The sequence below is a fragment of the Chinchilla lanigera genome, unplaced genomic scaffold (assembly GCF_000276665.1).
Source record: "Chinchilla lanigera isolate Chin_1 unplaced genomic scaffold, ChiLan1.0 scaffold00098, whole genome shotgun sequence".
Taxonomy (NCBI): domain Eukaryota; kingdom Metazoa; phylum Chordata; class Mammalia; order Rodentia; family Chinchillidae; genus Chinchilla; species Chinchilla lanigera.
The window spans coordinates 1,658,113-1,679,239 of NW_004955499.1; the positions used below are offsets into that span (position 1 = coordinate 1,658,113).

General features: G+C 48.4%; 1 protein-coding gene across 4 annotated transcripts in view; it reads left to right on the forward strand.

Annotated features, from left to right (window-relative positions):
• Xg (Xg blood group) overlaps positions 1 to 21,127 on the forward strand; it is a 30,114-nt gene that overhangs the window by 4,076 nt on the left and 4,911 nt on the right. For 2 of the 4 annotated variants that reach the window (XM_013505593.1, XM_013505596.1), the window contains exons 2-6: positions 7,983 to 8,024; positions 8,693 to 8,716; positions 11,829 to 11,891; positions 16,644 to 16,700; positions 20,442 to 20,561. In XM_013505593.1, the coding sequence (XP_013361047.1) occupies positions 7,983 to 8,024; positions 8,693 to 8,716; positions 11,829 to 11,891; positions 16,644 to 16,700; positions 20,442 to 20,561 (306 nt within the window). The remainder of the gene's footprint in view (positions 1 to 7,982; positions 8,025 to 8,692; positions 8,717 to 11,828; positions 11,892 to 16,643; positions 16,701 to 20,441; positions 20,562 to 21,127) is intronic. The other 2 variants (XM_013505594.1, XM_013505597.1) reach the window with 1 other exon arrangement.

Consider the following 21,127-nt stretch of genomic DNA (forward strand, 5'->3'; position numbering starts at 1 on the left):
CCACCCATCCAGCCATCCACCCATCCATCCATCCATCCATCCATCTGCCCATCCACCCACCCACAGTCTGTCCATTCTTCCAGCCATCCACCCACCCACCTATATATCTGTCTCTTTGCTTGTCTGTCTCTGCAGCTTACATCCCAGGGATGACTCTGTCCTGTAGAACACACTCGGCAACATCGTCAGACATTTCCTGTTGTCACCTTGGCCTGGGCTGCTCCTGGCCCCGGAGGTGGGGCCCAGAGATGCTGCTCAGCATCCCACAGTGCCCAGCACTGCCCACAGAGAACCAGTGGCCCCTGAGGTCATGAGCGCATGGGTGGAAATTGGGCAGAAGATGACCTCTCACTCACGATGGAGCCGTGGCTGGGAACTTACTGTACAATATCAGGAATGGGACTGCTGCAACAGCCCATCTCTAGGTCCCTGTGAATGGTCTCAGGACACCTTTCCTGCAGGAGGGACCTTGGCCATATGGTGCACACACACTGCACCCTGTGGAACATTTCTGTTTCTTGCTGGCGAGCTGGGTGGGAGGATCTGGCTACAAAATTCTTCTCGCTGCTGCTATTTCCTGTGGCCCTGTGGTACAGCCTTTTGGGGCTCAGGCGGCCTTCATGGCCATCACAGATCTGTGAACCTGCCTAGCACTGGAAGGGGAGGGAGAGGTGGGCAGAGCTGCTTGCCCTCCCCACCTGGAGAGCTTGTCTAAGATGGTCCCCATGGGTGCCTTCCCCATCTGGTCTCCGGGGGAGGCATCCCCAAGACATTGAATAGCTAACACTTGCAGTTCCCTCCTTTTTTTTTTATTAGTAAGATTTTTCAAATAATGGGAAATAGAAATTCAGCTGGACCCAGAAATTCGGCTATCCCCTTCTAGATATCTTCCTAAATGAGTTAAAGACATGCTATCACAGGGATCCATGCTTACCTGTGTTTATAGCAGCACAGTTCTTAGTAGCTAAATCTTGGAACTGGCCTATACAGATGTCCTCCAGCAAAGGAATAGATAAAGGGAGTGTGGTGTTCACACACAATGGAGTACTACACGGCCACGAAAAAGGATAAACTTGAGTCACGTGTGGGAAAATAGATGCACCTTGAGATCATATTATCAAGCAAAATAAATCAGGCACACAAGCTTCACATCAGTATCTCTTATGTGAGAAACACACTGTAAATAAAGAGCAAAATAAAAGAGAGGACATGGACGGAGGGAAAGGAGAGGGGCCTTAAATCAATGCTGCTGGGTTCTGCAAATGCACAGACTCCCTGTAGTGAATGTGATCATGATGTTTTGCCCACGTGGACACACAAAAATAAACAATTTCTGGCTGCAAAATCAGTGTCCAAAGCACTGACCATCGTTGGGTTTGTCGTCACAGCGCAATCTCTGGAAGTCAGGCAAGTGCCCCCTCTGGTTTTCCCTAGGTATCTCCTTCTGACGATGTTTGCTTGCTATTCCAGTTACAGCCCGGCTAGAGATGGAGTAGCAGTCCACCAGGCATTTCTCCTGAGCCTTGCAGGTTGGAGGCCCCAGGTCTAGGATTACCCATGGCATTCAAAGCAGCCAGTGAGTACCCGGAGGTGCTGCCCCTTTAGATTTGCAGTTGCTGGTGATTCAGAATAGCAAAGGGGTCCTGAACGTGCAGAGCAGCAGGAGTCAATGTACTGTGTTCAGTGGTTTTGCAAAACTCCCTCGTTATGCAGAAGTTTTGCCAGGAGGTGGCTTCGTTTTGTCAGCCAGCCGGTTGGTGAGGAGTTGGAGCCACTCCGTGTTGTGGGGTGGTAAGCTGACTGCGGGTCTGCGGCGGGGCGGGGCTGAGTGACAGGGACAGTGTGAGAAATTCACCGTGGAGGACATCATCGCTGTAGACATCCTAGAGCAAAGTTACGGTCATGCACGCAAGGGATGTGGTGAGCTTGGGAGGAAGGTGCATGTCCAGAATGCCAGGTACTGGGGAACCTGAGGCAGGAGGATCTCAAGGTCAGAGCCAGCCTAGTAACTGAACGGCACACTCCATATGAAGGTAAAAAATTCAGAAAAGCACTGGGGATGTAGCTCGGTGGTAGTAAAGTCCCTGCCTACCATGAATAAGGCTCTGGGTTTCATGCCCAGTAATCTACAAAATGAGAGAGAGACAGAAAGAGAGAGAGAGAGAGAGAGAGAGACAGAGACAGAGAGAAAGATGGATGTAGACTGCAACCAGAGTCACACAGTGTATTTTTACACTAAACATTTTTTATAGGTATCAGGAAAACATTCTAAAATAACCCTCAGAGGTGTAATACAATAAGTGTACACTCACACAGTGTGTTGTTAGTACAACCAAGAATTCTGCACTGTCTGTACCCAAGTGTGATATACTTTTTTTTCCTCTGCTCAGTACTGGAGGTTGAACCCAGGGCCTTTGCACTGAGCTCCATCCCCAGCCCTTCCTAATTTTTTTTTCACTGTGAGTCAGACTGTCCCTAAGTCAGTGAGTTTCCCAGGCTTGGCTCAAAGTTGAGATCCTCCTGCCTCAGCCTCTGAGTTTCCTGAGGTCACCCTCAGAGACCCGCCATTCTTTGAGGAAAATGTTGCTATGCGGTGTGGGTCTGGAGCACTTCTCAGGAGAGCTGGAGCTGCACACAGGCTGCCAAAGCCAGACCAGTCACCACGGACTTGGAATGTTAACGGCCCATGCACGGAGCTCTCCTGGCCCCTGGCTCATTCCTGGTCTTTGCCATCCTTCCTGCCCGGGAGAAGAGGTGCCTCAGGACCTTGCACTTTATCAAGTCCTGTGCTACAAAAGAGAGCTTTGTCTCCTAGAAATGAAAAGCTCCACATAGCAGAGAAGGAGGACTTCAGCCCCTACAGGTGCACACAATTTGGTTCACAGTTGCAGAGGGCGCAGTCCATGGTCAGCTGCTCCAAGGCAGGAGCATCGTGGCGGACGGGTGTGGGGGAGGAAAGACGCTCACATCATGGACACTATAAAGTTGATACTAAAAGTAACCATCTCCCGGGGTTCATCTATAAAGCACGTAAAGAAATCCTAAAAGCTACACTAGGACCCGAAACAAAGAGTGTGGTTCAGGGCTTTGAAGAGACGCTTCTCAAAAGAAGACAAATGCCCAAGAAATAGGTCAAAAATAGTCAATGTCATTTTTGTGAACAACAGGAAAAATCAAAAATTTTAAGGAAAGACCACTTCACATCCATTAGGATGGCTGCTGTGGAGGTGAAAGATTTTAAAAAAAGAGTAACAAGTTCTCGTGGTTTATCTTGATGGACAACTGGCTTGCCTGAGAGACACCCAGGAGCTTAGTGAAACTCCGTTCTGGGTGTATCTGCCTGTCCTCCGTGATGTTTCTGCCTTGAAGCTATGCTCCCATGGACTGCCCCCTCTGCAACCATAAAACCCTCTCCTCCTTCAGTTGTGGGTGCCCAGGACTTCACCCCAGCAATGCGAAAGCCGATGAATCCATTCTCGTGCCCTTTAGGGTCTACGCGTGTGGAGAAAGAAGTCCCTAGCCTGAGAGCATTCTCCTATGGGCCTAGGGCCACCAGTCATGCATCTGTACACAGTTCTTCCAGAGAGGCCCTCTGGGCTCATTGAGCTCATGACCACGATCTTGCAGAGCACGGCTGTGGAGGTGCCTGGGTAGCACAGCACCCCGCAGGGTCTCCACTTGTGATGGACACAAAGGAGAACCCCACGGTGTCTTTAGTTATGTGTGCTTTCATTTCTTGGAGACAGAAACCCCAACACCCGACCGTAATGGGCTTCCCCACTAGGACGGACCCTGTCATTCCCACTTGCTGCTTTCAATATTGTAAATGATTCACGGTCCCCATCCTTCCTCTGTGTGCCAACCTGGAAAAGAGCAAGTATCCTGCACTCCCCGTACACCCACCTCCACTCGCTCTGTCTCTCTTTTTCCTTCCATCTATTTCTCATTTTTTAATTTATGCACTTTTGAGACACAGTCTCACTCTGTAGCCCAGGCTGGCCTCAAACTCCCAGCGATCCTCCTGCCTCAGCCTCCCAAGTGCTGGGATCACAGGCATGTGCACCACTCCCTGCATATATCTTTTAAACAGTTGAAGCAGGTTCGTCAGAAGGCCTTACAATTTTTCTTGAAGAAAGTCCAGGTCCGCTAACCGCTGGGGCCGCTCTGTGGATTCCCGGTCCCCTCTCCTTGGAAAACTTCATCGAGGTCAGATGAATTGGGGCTGAGAAGAGAAGTGTCTCCAGTGACCGCCGCTCACCCCGGCGAGGCTGGCTGGGATTAACCCCTGCTTCCCGGGAAACGCACACAATCCTCTGTAAAGAAACGGGAAACCAGCGCTGAGGAGAGGGCAGATGTTTCTCTAGGCTTTGACAAACACAATAGCCTGGCCTGTGTTTACCATGGGGCAGATGCGGTAGACTGGAATTCAATTCTGCTTCCCTCGCTCTGCTCCGAGCCATTGCTTTGGAAAGACCCTGTGTGCTTTTTTATTCCTTTGCCCCCTCTTTTTTTCAGAGCCTGCCTGAGGCTGCTTCATGTTTATATGGAGGTAAACAGTTGTGCTCTCTCCCCGGTGGGGCGGGGTAATCTCTTCCATAAGCACCCAGTGCAGCTCCCTATGATTATTATTATTCGAACACCATCTCCGAGCTTTGCTTTGTAAAGTTGGTCGTTGCTGTCCTGGCGCTTGCATTTGCAGAAAGGAAAGGATTTCAGGGCACAGCAAACTGCAGCAGGAGCCGCGTTGGTTCTGGCAGGAGTAGGACTGGGACGTGGGAAGGATGTGCTTACAGCGGGGAGCGGCGCACGCCCGCCGGTCTCAGCTCCCTGAAGGACCCGTCTTGGCGACATCTTATTTTTTTGAAGCTTGGCTTGTCCACCCACCTGCAGGAAGAGGTTAAGCCCGTCTCCCTGGGGGACCCACAAGAACCCGAGCGGTGCTTTCTGAGTTCCAGCCGTGCAGGGATCGTGGAACACGAGGGCCTGGTTAACAGCCACCACGGAGAGCGTGCTCAGCCAAGGAAAAGCAAGTGAGGAACAGGCTTCTGTCCTAGCCAGCGCCTGCTCTGTGTGCAAAATAACTGCACCCGAAGCAATGACCTCCCGAGCGGCCGGGCGCCCCCCGTCTGGGCTCCGCGCTGCCAGAATCAGCACCGTGTGCTGGGCTACTTTGCGATCCTGAAGCTCTTAGGAGTCCTGGTAACAGCTCCCTGGATTCCGCTGTGGAGAGCACGGGCCCCTACGCCCCGGAGCAAATTCCTACCTCTCTGTAGGATGACAAAGGCCCTTGTGATCCCGGGCTGCCTGGTCCTGGCTGCTGTCCACCCCGCCTGGGTTCTTATAACCAGGTCTTTGTGAGACCCACCCAGTCCCACGCACTCCGCAGCTCCCGCCTGCGTGCCAGTCACAAAACCAGGGAAACCCTAAAAGCACCCAGCCTTGGATTCCTCCCTGCCACCCTCTTCCCGGCACACCTGCAGGGTCAGCCGCAGCAGGTCAAAGCTGGAGGGGTTGCTTAAAAAAGAAATTGGAGCCCAAGGTGGAGGCTTCCGCCTGTCATATTCCAGGAGGCTGAGGCAGGGAGGTTGCAAGTACCAGGCCTGCCTATGCAACCTACAACTTGGCGTGACTCTGTGTGAAGATAAAAATCAAGCTCAGTGGGAGAGCCGCGGGCTCAACCCCCGCACCTCAAAAAAGAAAAATATCCAGGGGCGCAGAGCTGCTCAGTTCCAGAGCAAGTTGGGGCCGTGCTGTCTGCCTGTCCATTCTTGTTTGCTGCTGTGCAGAAGCTGGCGGGCTGGGGTCCTACTCCACGTTGGACGCTCCCAGGGGACCTCACCGTCTTTTCTTACCACACCCGGCTTCTCCCAAGCCATCCTGCACAGCAGGGGCCTCAGGGTATGCGGCACACAGGCCAACGGATGGCTTCCTGCCGAACGTGGAGGCGGCTGCTTCAACACGCACCTCATGTCGCTGGGAAGGGTTAGGGTGCGGAGTGGCGACAGGTGTTTGCATGGTGCATGCAAAGGGGAGTGGAATTCACATTCACAAGCTTTGTGTATGAGGGAGAGTGACTCACTTTGGGCCATGAGTGGGTATCAGTGGGTCGGGGGCATGGAAGGCATGTGAGTGCACAGAAAGGAGTGGGTCATCCTGAAGGGATCCAGGAAACTGATCCCTTTTCCAATCTGGAGGACTTCTGGAAGCTGGCCTTACTTCCTGTCTGGAGGAATTCAGGAAGTGATGTCATTTCCTGTCTGGTGGTTCAGGAAGTGACATCACTTCCTGTACGGTGGACTTCAGGTAGTGATGTCACTTCCTGTGTGGAGGAACTCGGGAAGTGATGTCACTTCCTGTCTAGTAGCTCTATTGAACTGTACCCTCGGCTCAAGAGCTGGAGTGGGGAGAAAGGGCTTTGGTGGTTCTTCATGATGACGCTCCTAGGACCACAGGCAGGGCACACAGGGGAGCCCGGCCTTCTAGTTTGAAAGAAATGGCTGCATTAGATGTGATCTGTGAAGGCACCACCTGCTTCAGCCTCCAGCACACCTGGTCATGTGGGCAGTTTGCAATGTCCTTCCTCAGGGGATCTACCCCTTCCACAGCATGCTCAGACCTTCCCGCAGAACAAGCCGAGCAAACATGGCCGTGGCTCTGGGAGGCCCAGCACCTTCAGCTCCCTGGCTGCCCCCAGGCACAGCCTGTTTGAGGGTGCTCTGGGTGGGTGTGCCGCTGTCCTGAAAGCCCGGTGCAAATGCTGGGTCCGTCTATGCCTTGCGCTCCAGAGCGCCAGTTTCTGCACCTGGGAAATGTGCATCTTGGAAATGCAATGTCCTGGCTGGATGGGAGGGACGGGAGATGAAAGAGCCCAAGACAGTGGCACTGGGACCTGGCGCAGAGAAACTGCCTGCTCGGGCTTGTCGTCTGGAAGAATCCTGAGGAGGTGGTCCCAGGGCTTCTTCTCAGGCACCACAGTCTGTGCAGTCCCAGCACTCTGGCAAGCTGAGTCAGGAGGATCTCAAGTATGAACCCAGTCTGGGCATTTAAGGACTTAGTGAGACTATCTCAAAATAAAAAGTAAAAGAGACCACTGCAATCCCCCTCAAAATGCTCGCTGGCTTTGCACACACTCATCCCACGGTCCTGGCTTCTTTCCTCAGCAGCTCTGGAGTCCTCTTTCCTGAGGGTCTTTCCCAGGTGGGATCAAAAACCCGGTGACTGCTGCCGCTGAGCACCGTCCAGTAAATAGGCAGCTCCTAAGCACACGACGCTGTGTCTTTGTCCAGCGTAGTCACTGGATCTGTCATTGAGCAACTTCCGGCCTCTCCTCAAGGTCAAAATGACCAGGAAAGGTCAGCGTGTTGTGTCCATTCAGGACATCAAGGCAGCCAGGACAGCGCAGCTAAAGACCCTCAGGAAAGAGGACTCCAGAGCTGCTGCAGAAAGCAGCCAGGACGGTGGGATGAACATGTGCAAAGCCGGGAGGATTTCAAGGGGATTCCCGGTGCTGTGCTTTTTACTGTAATATTTCCCAAAACTTCAAACATTTACCATAGTTTTTAATCATGCTTTTCATAATATCTGCTTTAGTGCAAATGCTGTGTTAATAATTACAACATTTAAGGAACAGTGGGGAGAAAACAGCTTCTGCATGTTCGGTGCACATGGGCTGTCTTTTTCTTTCAATATTTCTGGCGTATGCTTGGTTGCTTGCATGTGTTTTGCTCGGTAAGGAGAGAGCAGAGCTGGGAAGAAACCACGTCCCGTGCAGGCCGTGGATGCGAGTTCTGCCAGCGCCTTTGGTAGGGGCTCAGGAGCTCTCAGAGTTGGGGCCTGGCTGTGGATTGGGGCCAGGGAGATGAGAGGAAAGAGGTTACAAATCCAGCACCCGGAGCAACCAGCCGGGCAGGGGTGCACCAGGACACCTCTGTCCGCTTCCGTCGTCCCCTCTCATGCTGAGATCTTGTTGTTTGTTCCCACAGGTCAGAGAGACTTTGACTTGGCAGACGCGCTGGACGACCCCGGTGAGTGACCAGGCTTTAGGGGCAGCACTGGTGCGAGGCAGGGCAGCGTCATGGCGGCTTTGGGTCGGGCGGGGCACATCTGGGGAGTCCGTAGTGTGGGGTGTCCGTGCCTCCCTCGCCCTCAAACTCTCAGCCACGAGCTTGCTGGCGGCCGCCAGCGCCTCCCTGCTGGGTGGGTCTGAGCTGGGAGCTGGCGGCCCGGGATGCGGGGGTTGGAATTTCCTATCATCCGCTCTGGGGCCCCACTTTGCTGCGCTAAGATGCAGACAGAATCCAGCCCCCTGCTCCATTCACAGGGCGGTGTGCATGGAAAGAAAGCGGGCATGTCCGGCTCCTCCCTTTGTGTTGTCCAAACCGCTATGTAAACTCCACCACCCCACGCCCACATCCTACACTTGCTCCCTCACAAGTCAGACCCTGGCTCACTTTGTCCACCATGCCATTGTCCAGATCCATCCATTTTGCTGCCAGTGAGAAGTTTTCATTCTTTATGGCTGCGTAATACTCCATTTCTCATACAAACCATGTTCTCTTTATCCAGTTGTCTTGGTGCTGTTAAGGGATATTGCTTTGCCATTTTTTTTCATTTTTAAAAATTGGGAGCCTTTATCGGAGTTGCCACTGCATCCTTGGTGCTAACTGGATTTGTTTTCTTTCTTAATTCACAGAACCCACCAAAAAGCCACCCTCAGGTGAGTGAGGGTGGGTTGCCTACCTGTGAGGCACTCCAGGCCCTGCTGCCTTTTCAGGGTTGGGTAGGGCTGTTTGGGGGGGTCAAGAGTTCTTATGGAGGTAAAAGACACAGGCTAATTAGTGGGTGTGCCGTGGGAAGTGCAGGACCTCCCAACTGCTGTGATCACTAATATTTAAAGCATGAAAATCAGCCAGTGCTGTGAGTACTGAGCAAAGCAGAGTCCTCCTACTCTGCTGGTGGAAATCAAGATGGCGCCATGGGAAGTGTTTCATGAACTAGGAAAAAAATAACACAGGCTGGGGGTGGTGGTGCACACCTGTCATCCCAGCACTCAGGAGGCTGAGGCAAGAGGATCGCTGTGAGTTGAGGCCAGCCTTGGCTACATAGTGAAACCCTGTCTCAAAAAATTCAAAAACAAGTAAATAGACTGACCATATGATTGTCCAGCGCCAAAGCACAACACGTGTTCAAAGCAAACTTGCACGTGGACGCTCACAGCAGCACTATATTCACGACAGCCGAAACATGAGAACAGCCCAAGTGGCCACTAGCAGATAAAGAGATAGAGAAATACACAGGCTGTCCACACAGTGGAATATTATGAAGCTCTGAAAATGAATGAGTGGCTGGCACTTGCTAGCACATGGACGAATCTCAAGGATTTCACCTTTAGGGAAACCAGATTCCCAAGGACACACACAGTGCAATTCTGTTGATATCGAATGTCCAGAGCACGCAAATCCACCGAGAGGGAAAGTGCTTTGGGGCTGCCGGGGCTGGTGGTTGGAGTGGGGCGTGAGCTCTGTGGGGTGTGGGGTCTCCTTATGGTGGGGTGGAGATGTTGGTTGCACAGTCTTGTCAGTGGGCTAAAGGGTACTGACTTACTTGTGTAAAACTGAGTTTGTTTTAATACTATACTTTGTGAGTTTTGCTTCAGTTCATTGTGTTTGTTCACTGACGGGAGCCTCACAGGACAGGGATCCAACCGCACCCGTGTCTGTAGCAGCACAATTCACAGCAGCTACACCCTGGAAGCAGCCTGTGTGTCCATGAGCCGATGAATGGATAAGGAGAAGGTGCTGTTTACACACCACAGAGTACTATGCAGCCCTGAAGAAGGGTAAACTTGAGTCACACGTAGGAAAATGGATGCTCTATGCAATCATGTTGTTCAGTGAAATAAATCAGAACCACAACCTTCAATATGGCTCTTCTTACACGAGACCAAATCTGGGATATTTTGAGCTCTACATGATTAAGCAGAGTGGTGAATGATGAGATTTTAGTAAAGGCAGTGGGTCCAGGATAGGACCTTCTGTAGCGCTGTGGGCCAGAACCCAGAGCCCCAAGGGAATCCATGTGGAAGGGTGCATGAGGATGCTGTTAAGAATATTAATATTTAGAATAAACATTAAGAATTCACAAGAAAATTGTGAGAATAAATATTATGAAAATATTATGAATAAATATTGAGACTTAAACAATGAAGAAAAATATTAAGAATGAAAATATTTCCAAGAATGGGATAAAGAATACTAAAATGATACTAATTACTGCGAACAAACATGAAAATAGTCTGAAAAATAAAATACTATCGATAATACAGAGTATTACCAAGAAAATATGATTAAGACTATTTTAGGAGTAAATACACATTTACAGGGTACAATGTGAATTACACATGGCAGGCTTAAGATTTAAATATGGGGCTAGGGATATAGCTCAGTGGCACAAACAGCTACCTGGCAAGCGCAAGATTCTAAGTTCAGTTCCCAGCACCAAAAATATAAATAAATAAAAGATCTAAATATGAAGAATAATAACCCAACTAACATGGTGAATGTATTATAAAGAGAATTTAAAAAGAATAATAAAATAACAGCAACATGGACAAAAACAAAACAAAGCAAAAACAATATCTTCTTGGTGAAGCTCTGTGTCATCTCTAATTTTTTAAATTATGTTTTATTCTCTTCGATGATTTGATCAATCTTGCATTCCTACCTCTGGTAATCTGAATCTAGTGCGACACGAGGGGATCTTGAATGAATCAAGAATGTGAACTCTGAGCTCACACGGTAACACAGAAACACACATAGTGTATCTGTTTTCTATCTATTTATACCCGTCATCGAAGCACTTGGGAGGCTGAGGCAGGAGGGTCAGCATGAGTTCGAGTCCAGCCTGGGCTACGTAGCGAGATCCCAGCTCAAAACAAACAAAACAAACAAAAAACAAAAACAAGAACAGCAACAACAGCAGTGCAAGCTGTAGTTTGCTACAAATGTGCGGAGGTGAAATCCCTCACTCCGTGTAACTAACATACACTGCACAAACAACCCTTGTTCTGCCCTTTCCTGTCCCGACCTCTGACTCTTCTGTTGTGGTTCCCCCTACTTTCTCCTCACCCCTGTTTTGATTTGCTTGTTCCATTGATCTCCCTGAGATCCCCCCATGAGAGAAAACATGTGAGTTTTAGTCTCCTGAGACGGACTCATTTTCTTCAGCATGAGGATGGCCGGTTCCATCCTTTTTGCTGAGCTATTTGTATGGCGTATACACATGTATTTCTGTGAGTCTATGTTTGTGACACATACTGAGGCTTGCGTGTGTGATTTGTCCCGCCTAACATTATGGTCTGGAGGTGTGTCCGTGGTCCTACACATGAGTCAAGTTTGTCCTTCTTCGTGGCAGCATAGTACTCCATGGTGTGTAAACATACTTTATTTATCCATTCCTCCATTGATCTGTGTTCACTTTTTGGCTGTTGTGAGCTGTGCGGCTGTGAACACGGGTGTGCACTGGTCCCTGCGGTCCGATGTCTTCAACTCTTTCGGGAAGACTGTGTTTCAGCTGGATCTGGTGGAATTTCTGGTCCCAGCTTCTCCACCCCGATGCCCACCTCGGCTGCAGTTTCCCTTCCTTAGCCGGGCAGCGTGACAGGGCTGGGTGTGCGGATCTCACCGGGCCGCGCCGGGCTCTGGTTTTCGGGGCACCGCGGCCGCCCGCAGCCCGAGCAGTCGGCCATCGCCTCGATGAGCTCGTGGCCCGGGCTGCCCCGGACAGCGGAGTCTTTACCGCTGATGCCGCGCTCTCCCTTCGCCCTGCAGCCCTCTTCCCTGAGCCGAAGCTGCCTTCTCAACCGAAGCCTGGAAATTCCGGTGGTGGCGGAGGTAAGGATGGTAAGCGTGCCCCTGGTGCGTGGTGGCGCATGCCTGCTATCCCCACAGTCCGGACGCAGAGGCAGGAGGGTCGCCCGAGAATGGAGGCCAGCCTGGGGGTCCTAGTGGTCCCTGCGAGCTTCCCCGGGAGAATCTGATGGCCCGACGCTCCCTCCTGCCCCGGTTCGAGCCCGGCTTCCGCAGAACCCGGCTGAGCGGCAGGAACCCCGCGTGCGAACTGCGCGGTCTGGCTTCAGTCTGGCGCGGGCAGCGCCTGGTTCCCGGGGCTCCTCGCGTGCAGCGCCGGGTGCTGCGCCTCCTCTGCTGGGAGGACGGGGTGCACTGGCACACCTTGTAGGTGCTTTTGAGTGGGATTGTTCAGTTTGCCTGGGCTGTGGCACCTCAGGTGTTGGTGTAGATCTCATGCATGGGACGACAGGAAGCCTGAGGGGTGCTGTGCCTGGACATAACTGAGTCCTTTAATGTGTGCAGAGAGCTTAAGGTGATTGTAGCAGAATGCATGTCACATGCAAAGGGCCTGGGGCCAACAGGTCATGGTGCACATAGGGTAAGGGTGTTGTGACAGAACTTTTAAAAATGCACATCCGTGTTAGAGCAGCACAACTCATAATAGCAGAATATTGGAAGTAGCCTATAAGTCCATCAATACATGAATGGATACGAAAAATGCAGTGTTTACATACTATGGAGTACTACACAGCCATGAAGAAGGATAAACTTGAGTCATATGTAGGAGCATGGGTGCACCTGGAGACCAGGCTGTTCCGTGAAATCAGTCAGACATACAAGCTTCAGAGGCACATGGTGGCTCTTGTACGAGAAGCACAAAGCATCAGTAAAAAGCAAAGTGCAGCACAGATCGTTGGAAATGCAGATAGAGCTTTTGGAAATAAGACGGGGGGCCAGGCATGGTGGCGCATGCCTGTAATCCCAGCACTCGGGAAGCTGAGGCAGGAGGATCATTCTGAGTTTGAGACCAGCCTGGGCTGCAAGGTGAGCTCAAGGCCAGCCTGAACTGCATAGTGAGACCCTGTCTCAAAAAGACAGAAAAACAAAAACGAAGGAATGGGAGGGTAAACATACACTCAGAAACATAGATGTAGAAAAAGGGAGCGATGTCCCCATTCCTTCCTGCTGACTGCACTTTGCGGACAGTCCCTGCAGGTCTAACTTCCCCAGACGTTGTGTGTAATGGCGTCACCTGCAGCACAGCGGCCCCACTAATTTCAGGGATTTGCAAAAGTGTTTTGTTGTTGTTTCTGGTCATGAGCAAAAGGCAGATGGATCGAGCACACAAAAGTAAAAGTTTGCTTTAAGCTTTAAGCCTTGAGCTGTGGATGCACATGTCAGATGTGTGGGTTAGCGGTATGAAAAACCACAGCCACGCAGCTCTGCAGAAAGCTAGGTACTGTGTGGGGGATTGCTCGCTCTGTCCTTCTTCCTTACTTCTTTTCTTTCTTTCTTTCTCTCTTTCTTTCTTTCTCTCTCTCTGTTTCCTACCTTCCCTCCATTTTCCCTCCCTCCTTCCTTCCATCCTTCCTTCCTTTCTTCCATTTTCCCTTCCTTCCTTCCTTCCCTCCTTCTATTTTCCCTTCCCTTCCCTTCCCTTCCTTCCTTCCTTCCTTCCTTCCTTCCTTCCTTCCTTCCTTCCTTCCTTCTATTTTCCCTTCCCTTCCCTTCCTTCCTTCCTTCCTTCCATTTTCCCTTCCCTTCCTTCCTTCCTTCCTTCTTTCCTTCCTTCCATTTTCCCTTCCCTTCCTTCCTTCCTTCCATTTTCCCTTCCCTTCCTTCCTTCCTTCCTTCCTTCCATTTTCCCTTCCCTTCCTTCCTTCCTTCCATTTTCCCTTCCCTTTCCTTCCTTCCTTCCTTCCTTCCTTCCTTCCATCCTTCCTTCTTTCCATTTTCCCTTCCCTTCCTTCCTTCCTTCCTTCCTTCCTTCCTTCCATTTTCCCTTTCCTTCCTTCCTTCCTTCTTTCCATTTTCCCTTCCCTTCCTTCCTTCCTTCCTTCCTTCCTTCCATTTTCCCTTTCCTTTCCTTTCCTTCCTTCCTTCCTTCCATCCTTCCTTCCTTCCATTTTCCCTTCCCTTCCTTCCTTCCTTCCTTCCATTTTCCCTTCCCTTCCTTCCTTCCTTCTTTCCATTTTCCCTTCCCTTCCTTCCTTCCTTCCTTCCATTTTCCCTTTCCTTTCCTTCCTTCCTTCCTTCCTTCCTTCCTTCCATCCTTCCTTCCTTCCATTTTCCCTTCCCTTCCTTCCTTCCTTCCTTCCATTTTCCCTTTCCTTTCCTTCCTTCCTTCCTTCCATTTTCCCTTCCCTTCCTTCCTTCCCTCCTTCCTTCCTTCCTTCAATTTTCCCTTCCCTTCCTTCCTTCTTTCCTTCCTTCCTTCCTTCCTTCCATCCTTCCTTCCTTCCATTTTCCCTTCCCTTTCCTTCCTTCTTTCCTTCCTTCCTTCCTTCCTTCCTTCCTTCCTTCCTTCCTTCCATCCTTCCTTCCTTCCCTCCATTTTCCCTTCCTTCCTCCCTTCCTTCCTTCTTCCTCCCTCTCTTCCTCCATCCTTCCTTCCTTCCATCCCCCTGTCTCTTTTTCCTTCTCTCGGGGATTCTGGTATTTTTCTTGCACACCTGGTCCTTCACTGAACGCTGTCATCGCTTCCCTGAAACCCTCCTGTTATTTCCTGACAGGCGTGCCCTCACTGCAAAAGCCGCCTGCGCAGTCAGACAATAGTGGCAAAGAGGAAGGTGAGTCCTTGGCCTGACGCGCAGCAGCGCCGGGACACACGGCCTCTCATGGAAAGCCTGGCATCCCAGGCTTGGGGCCGATGCAGTGACTGCTTCTGACGTGCGCAGGGCCGTGACGCTAACAGTGTAGAGCTCTCTGCACCACTTTCCCTGAGCTGTCAGCTTGATGACTGGGAGCCCGGGGCACGGTGGTGAGCTTTTAAGGGCACTGTGCTCCCGTGATGGGTTAGTGCATTGCAGGGAGTGAGTTCCTGGCTGGTGCCCCTGGAAGGTCAGTCTGAGCGTGTTTCTCCCACTGAGGCTTTCTGTCACGGCGTCTCTGGCTCGGACGACAGATTTATTTTTGACTCACGGTTGCAGAGGGTGCAGTCCATGGCTGGCTACTCCAAGGCAGGAGCATCATGGCACATGGGCGTGGGGGAGGAAAGATGCTCACATCATGGTGGCTGGGAAGCAGAGAGAGAAGGGAGGAGCTGGGGACAAGAACTCACCCTTCCAGGTCACACCCCAGTGACCGCCTCCAACCAGGTCCCGCCTCCCATAGCACGTTCTGCTGTGGATTCATCCACTGCCTTAGCGCTTCGTTGTTTCTGAGACACAGTACTTGACACCCAGCACCCACAGAAGAGGGTTGATTAGGCTCACGGTTGCAGAGGGCGCAGTCCATGGCCCCACCCCGGTGACCGCCTCCACCCAGGTCCCGCCTCCTGCAGCACAGTCAGCCAGGAGCTCACCCATGACGGATCCACTGAGGAGCACAGCACCCCGTGATCCGGTCACCTTACACACACATGGCATTTTGGAGGGACCTTCTAAATCTAAGCCGTAACACCAGCCGGCCCTGGAGTGCAGCTCCTAAACGCGTGAGGAGGTGCAGCCTCACTTCCATTAAGTGCCGTGTGTCGGTGCTTTGCCTCAAGGTCCCCAACTTCTCACCGTCCCCGTCTTGGGGAGCATCTTCTACCCTCAGCAGATGTTCCGCTGTCTTTCATTTTCCTCTTGCAAGACGTGCGGGAGGCCTCCTGCCTCTGCCTACAGCACTTCTGGTCTAGCTTGGGACCTGGGATCCCACCACTTGGGAGAGGTGTGCAGAGCTATAAAGGGACGAGTGTGCACGACCCCGGACTCCGGGCACGTGTGCGCAGGCAGACAAGCTGGCGAGAGCTTGTCCACAGGGGTGCAGCTCTCCCACTGTGGTGCATGGAAGTCCATGGTGTTTTCTTGGTCTCATGGTTCTAGACCACGGTGGAGCAGGTGGATCTGGTGAAGATTTGCTTGCAAGCAGAGTCACAGACAGTTTGAGGGGGCATCGTGCAGAAGAGGAATTGCATGTGCCCGAGAATGTAGCTAGTGGAAAGAGAATGTCATGTGCAAAGGTCCTGGGGCAGCTTGTGGTGCTCTGGGAGGCTGAGGCAGGAAGATTGCAAGTTCAAGCACAGCCTGGGCAATTAAACAACTTATCAAGACCCTGTGTGAAAATAAAAATAAAAGTAGTAGAGGGTGGGGATGGATCTCCATGCAAAGGATGCCGGGTACCACACACACACGGAAAATGGGTAGATATTTAGGAGTCTGTTGCAGATGTGTAAGACTGCATACCCAGCTTGTCACCTGACCCTGACCCTGGGATGCAGACAGAGGCAGGAGGGAGCTATTTTGATGCAATTTTGGAGCTCGAGGAGCTGAGGTAAAAAAGGGGACAGAGCAGAGGGAATGAGGGATCGCAGATCTGGCCTGGGGAGTCAGCCACGGTCCGTGCTGAGGTCAGGAGTGTCCCACAGCTGGACACCTGGCTCCCAGCAGGACAGGGAAACTGAGGCAGCAGGGTGGACCAGGGGTTCAGGCAGGACAGGCCGTGCAAAGGCCCTGGGGCCGCAGCTCATGGTGTGTGCATGTGTGTGTGTGTGTGCTCCCTCCGCTGCCCTGCACACAGGCTCCTGTGCACATGCAGGTGGGACGGAGGTGCAGGGCTCCCCATGTGACTGTGCTGTATGTTCGCCCGCAGGACACCCCAGCGATGGGATCGGGGGCCACCAGAAGCCCAAGCCCAGGCCGCCCGCAGGTAGGTGGGACCCCTCGGAAACCCGGCCGCCTGCACCAGATCCGCCTGGACAGTGCCTGGACATGGAGTCCGGGCCGCTTTGGGGTGGGACGGAGAGGGCAGGGTGTGGGGTGCCCAGCTGCAGGGGCGAATGTCTGGAGCCCACGGCCTCCACTGAGCTCTGTGTGACATCCCAGCGGCCAAAGGTAGCCTCTGTGCATCGCAGGGTGCTGCCGTGTGCCTACTGTGAAAACGGGCACGCTCTTCTTCCCCCGGAGTGTGCACACACTGCCTTGGCTGGTCTGTGTCCTCGCATGCCTGAGTGTGAGCTTGACACATGTATGCGTCTATGTCTGCCTCGCTTCATAAACCAGTATGTAGTCATATACGCTTAGAATGCATGGCTCACGTGCATGCGTACACACAGGTGCATGCCTTTGCATATTTAAATGAGTACTTTTTGCGTGTTTATGTATTTTTAGAAAACATAAACGTGTTTACGTATCTTTACGTATGTATATACAAGACCTTTATAAATAACACATGTGCACAATTACACACCTTTGCATATGCATAGGAAGACTTTTTATGTGTATATATATTTATAAAACATATTTACACAAGGCTCTTATAAACATATATACATAGATCTTTACTTGTACATATTTATATATAAAATTTTGTGTACATATATTTGTATACAAACACACATCCATAGATATATACCTTCATATATTCATATGAAGACTTTTTATGTGTATATACATTTTTATAAAACATGCATATTTATATCTTCACATACACATATACAAGCCCTTTATATATAAACATATAGGCATAGATCTGTACCTGTACATATTTATATATAAAATTTTGTGTACATATATTTGTATACAAACACACATCCATAGATATATACCTTCATATATTCATATGAAGACTTTTTATGTGTATATACATTTTTATAAAACATGCATATTTATATCTTCACATACACATATACAAGCCCTTTATATATAAACATATAGGCATAGATCTGTACCTGTACATATTTATATATAAAATTTTTGTGTATATATATTGTATATAAACACAAATGCATAGATGTACACCTTTACATACTTATATGAATATATTTATGTGTATATATTTTATAAAACATGCATATTTACATATCTTTACATACACATATACATGCGTTTTGTATATAAACATATGGATAGATATATACATTACATATTTATATAAATACTTTTATGTGTATATATATCTTTATAAAACATGCATATTTACATAAATTTATACACATATATACAAGCCTTTTCTGTAAACACATATATATACATATATACCTGTATATATTTATATATAAAATTTTTGTGTATGTATAGCGTGTTAAACACATACCTATTTTCATATCTTTAGGTATATACAAATCTTTTACATAGCCACAAACAAGCACATATACATACTTATACATCTATATGTATAATTCTTGTAGGCATGTTTATGTTTTCCAAAACATATGTATATTCATCTATCTTTATACATGTATATGTGAGCTTTATATATTTATATGCACACATGCATAGATACATATCTTTACTAAAATAATATGTATGTACAGCTTTATAAAATACATTATATTTATATATCTTTATAAATACCTTTTATATATATATACACATACATAAGTATATACTTTTACACATGTAGACTATATTTTGCTATATCTATATAGCCTTATCAATCACACATATATTTATAGATCTTTATATATCCATGCCTTTTATATATGTATACACACATAGATATATACTTTTATGTATGTACATGTATATTTCACTAGGACAATACATATTCAACACATACACATTATTATACCATTATGTTCATACATTCATTATATATATGCACATATGCATACGTACATAGGCAAATACCTTTATAAACATATCATATATGTTTATAAATATCTTTATAAAACATGTATTTATATATTTTTATCATTTATTAAAGTGAGTTTCTGTATGTATGCATACATATATACTTTTTTGTATATATGTATGGAGCTGTAAACAGATTTACTGTTGCTATAGCAAGGATGGAAATGTTTTTAAAGTTGTGATCAGAAAATGGATTTCTCAGATTGAATGATAAGGAAAATGTTAGCTGTATACTGTTTATATTTTGTATATGTATTTTATAAGTGTATATCTGCCTTCATAGATATATTGATGCATAACATACTTTGTCTACCCATATACCTTTATGTTTATATGCATATGTGTTTTATTTTCCTATACTATCATACATATCTTTATATATATATATGTTTGTGTAAGGCAGTATATATGCAACTTCATGTGTCTACATATACTGATGCACATAACATTTACACATGTACATGTATTCATCTACCTTTATATATGTATGAGGCAGAAGCATATATCTTTGTGTCTAAGTATATATTTATGCTGTACATATGCATACTTGGTGCTACCATGTGTATACATACGTTTGTATGGTATATAAATGGCTTTTTTTGGTTCTATTTTTTGAGACAGGGTTACTCTATGTAGCTCAAGCTGGCCTTGAAGCCGCTATGAAGTCCATGCTGGCTTTGAACTCACGGTAATCCTCCTGCCTCAGTCTCCCACATGCTGGGATCACAGGCGTGTGCCACCACATCTGGGTCCATAAATGGCTTTAGATATGGATGTATGCTTTCATTTGTCTGTAGATAACTTTTTAATATGTATATATATATTTTATACACACATATGCATATCTGTATCCATTTATAGATCACATTTAGTCTTATAGTTGTATGTGAACACATATTGCACACATGTATATTTATATCTTTGTATGTATCATGTATACATGTACATAGATATGTTTGATCATTACATGAATATATTGAGGTGTGCGCTTATGCCTCCCTACCTTTGCACAGATATCTATATTTACTGACACAGGTAGACACTCTCTTATATTTTCTGCAAGGTTTACATGCATAGATATATAAGTTTCTTTTTGAATGTATTATAGGAAAAAAAAAACACATCTGAATAAAGGATAACTGAAGCCCATATTGTCTTGCTAGTGTGAGAAAGTGAAACAGTAAATAAGATCCAAAAGGTACAGTAGATATTGTGAGAGGGGAAGAAACTGCTCAAAAGGAAAGAACAGCTGGGATGGGAGAGAGAAAAGAAGAAAGGGGAAATATATACATATACATATATATGTTATATACATATATCTACATATGTACATATATACACATATATACATGCATATACATAATGTATACACATATATATGTATATACATGTTATTATACACACACACACACACACACAAAGATAGCTAAGATAATTGTGCTACTAATCTCTATTGGTTTACTGAAAGGAACAGTTAGTGCTTATATTATTTGCCCAATTTTGCATGCCTGTACCTCGGAGTCTGATCAACTACTTTGAAGACAACAGCATGCAATATAATAATTGTTGCTAATTTCCTATTATCTTGTTTTGAAATTCTGTATCATTTTTATTGGTTTTTCTATTATCTGTAAAATTCAAAAAAGAAAAGAATAACTGGAGCAATGTACAACTGTGCAGTCCTTTAATCTAAGTTGGGTCAGGAGGCTGAGGCAGGAGGATCTCAAGTTTGAGACCAACTTGGGCACGTGAGAGGCCTGAGAGCCTGGGCCCTGCCCAGTGAGTTCCCCTCAAATCCACCTTGTCTGTTCCTTAGCAGAAGGAGCAGGAGGAGCAGGAGGAGGAGGAGCAGGAGGAGGAGGAGGAGGAGCAGCAGGAGGAGGAGCAGGAGCTGGCAGTAGCAGCAGCGACTACAATAGCGAAGGGGACACGAATGGTACGTCTCCACGTGGGGTCTGGGGTGTGGAGCACGGTGCCGGGTGGATTCTGCGGGTCCAGAATCAGCTGGGATGAGGGAGAGGAGAAAGAAAGGGGGGGAAAATATATATATATATATATATATATTATACACACACACAAAGATAGCTAAGATAATTGTCCTACTAGTCTCTATTCGTTTACTGAAAGGAACAGTTAGTGCTTATATTATTGTCTCCGGCCCTGTAACCTGTGTCCAAGGGCTTTGGTGCTGGGGGCGTGTTTGCTGCTATGTGATGGTGAACGTGGAGCCTCTCTGTGCTGGGGCGCTGCGTGGCTGCGTCAGGGAGTCAGAGAGACAGACAGAGACACGGACAGAGGGACGTTTTGTGGAATTACAAGGACGCAGAACAAACGACAAGATGCTCTGAAGGAGGAGAGCGACCGGGCACATGGCTTGTGTGCGGAAGGGGAGGCCGGTCACAAGCTGCGTCAGCACGGGACAGCTTGCGGTGGCGGGGCCAGCTGGGTGGACACGGACGGCCTGCGGAGGCCAGAATATGGCTATCTAAGCGGAGCTCTACC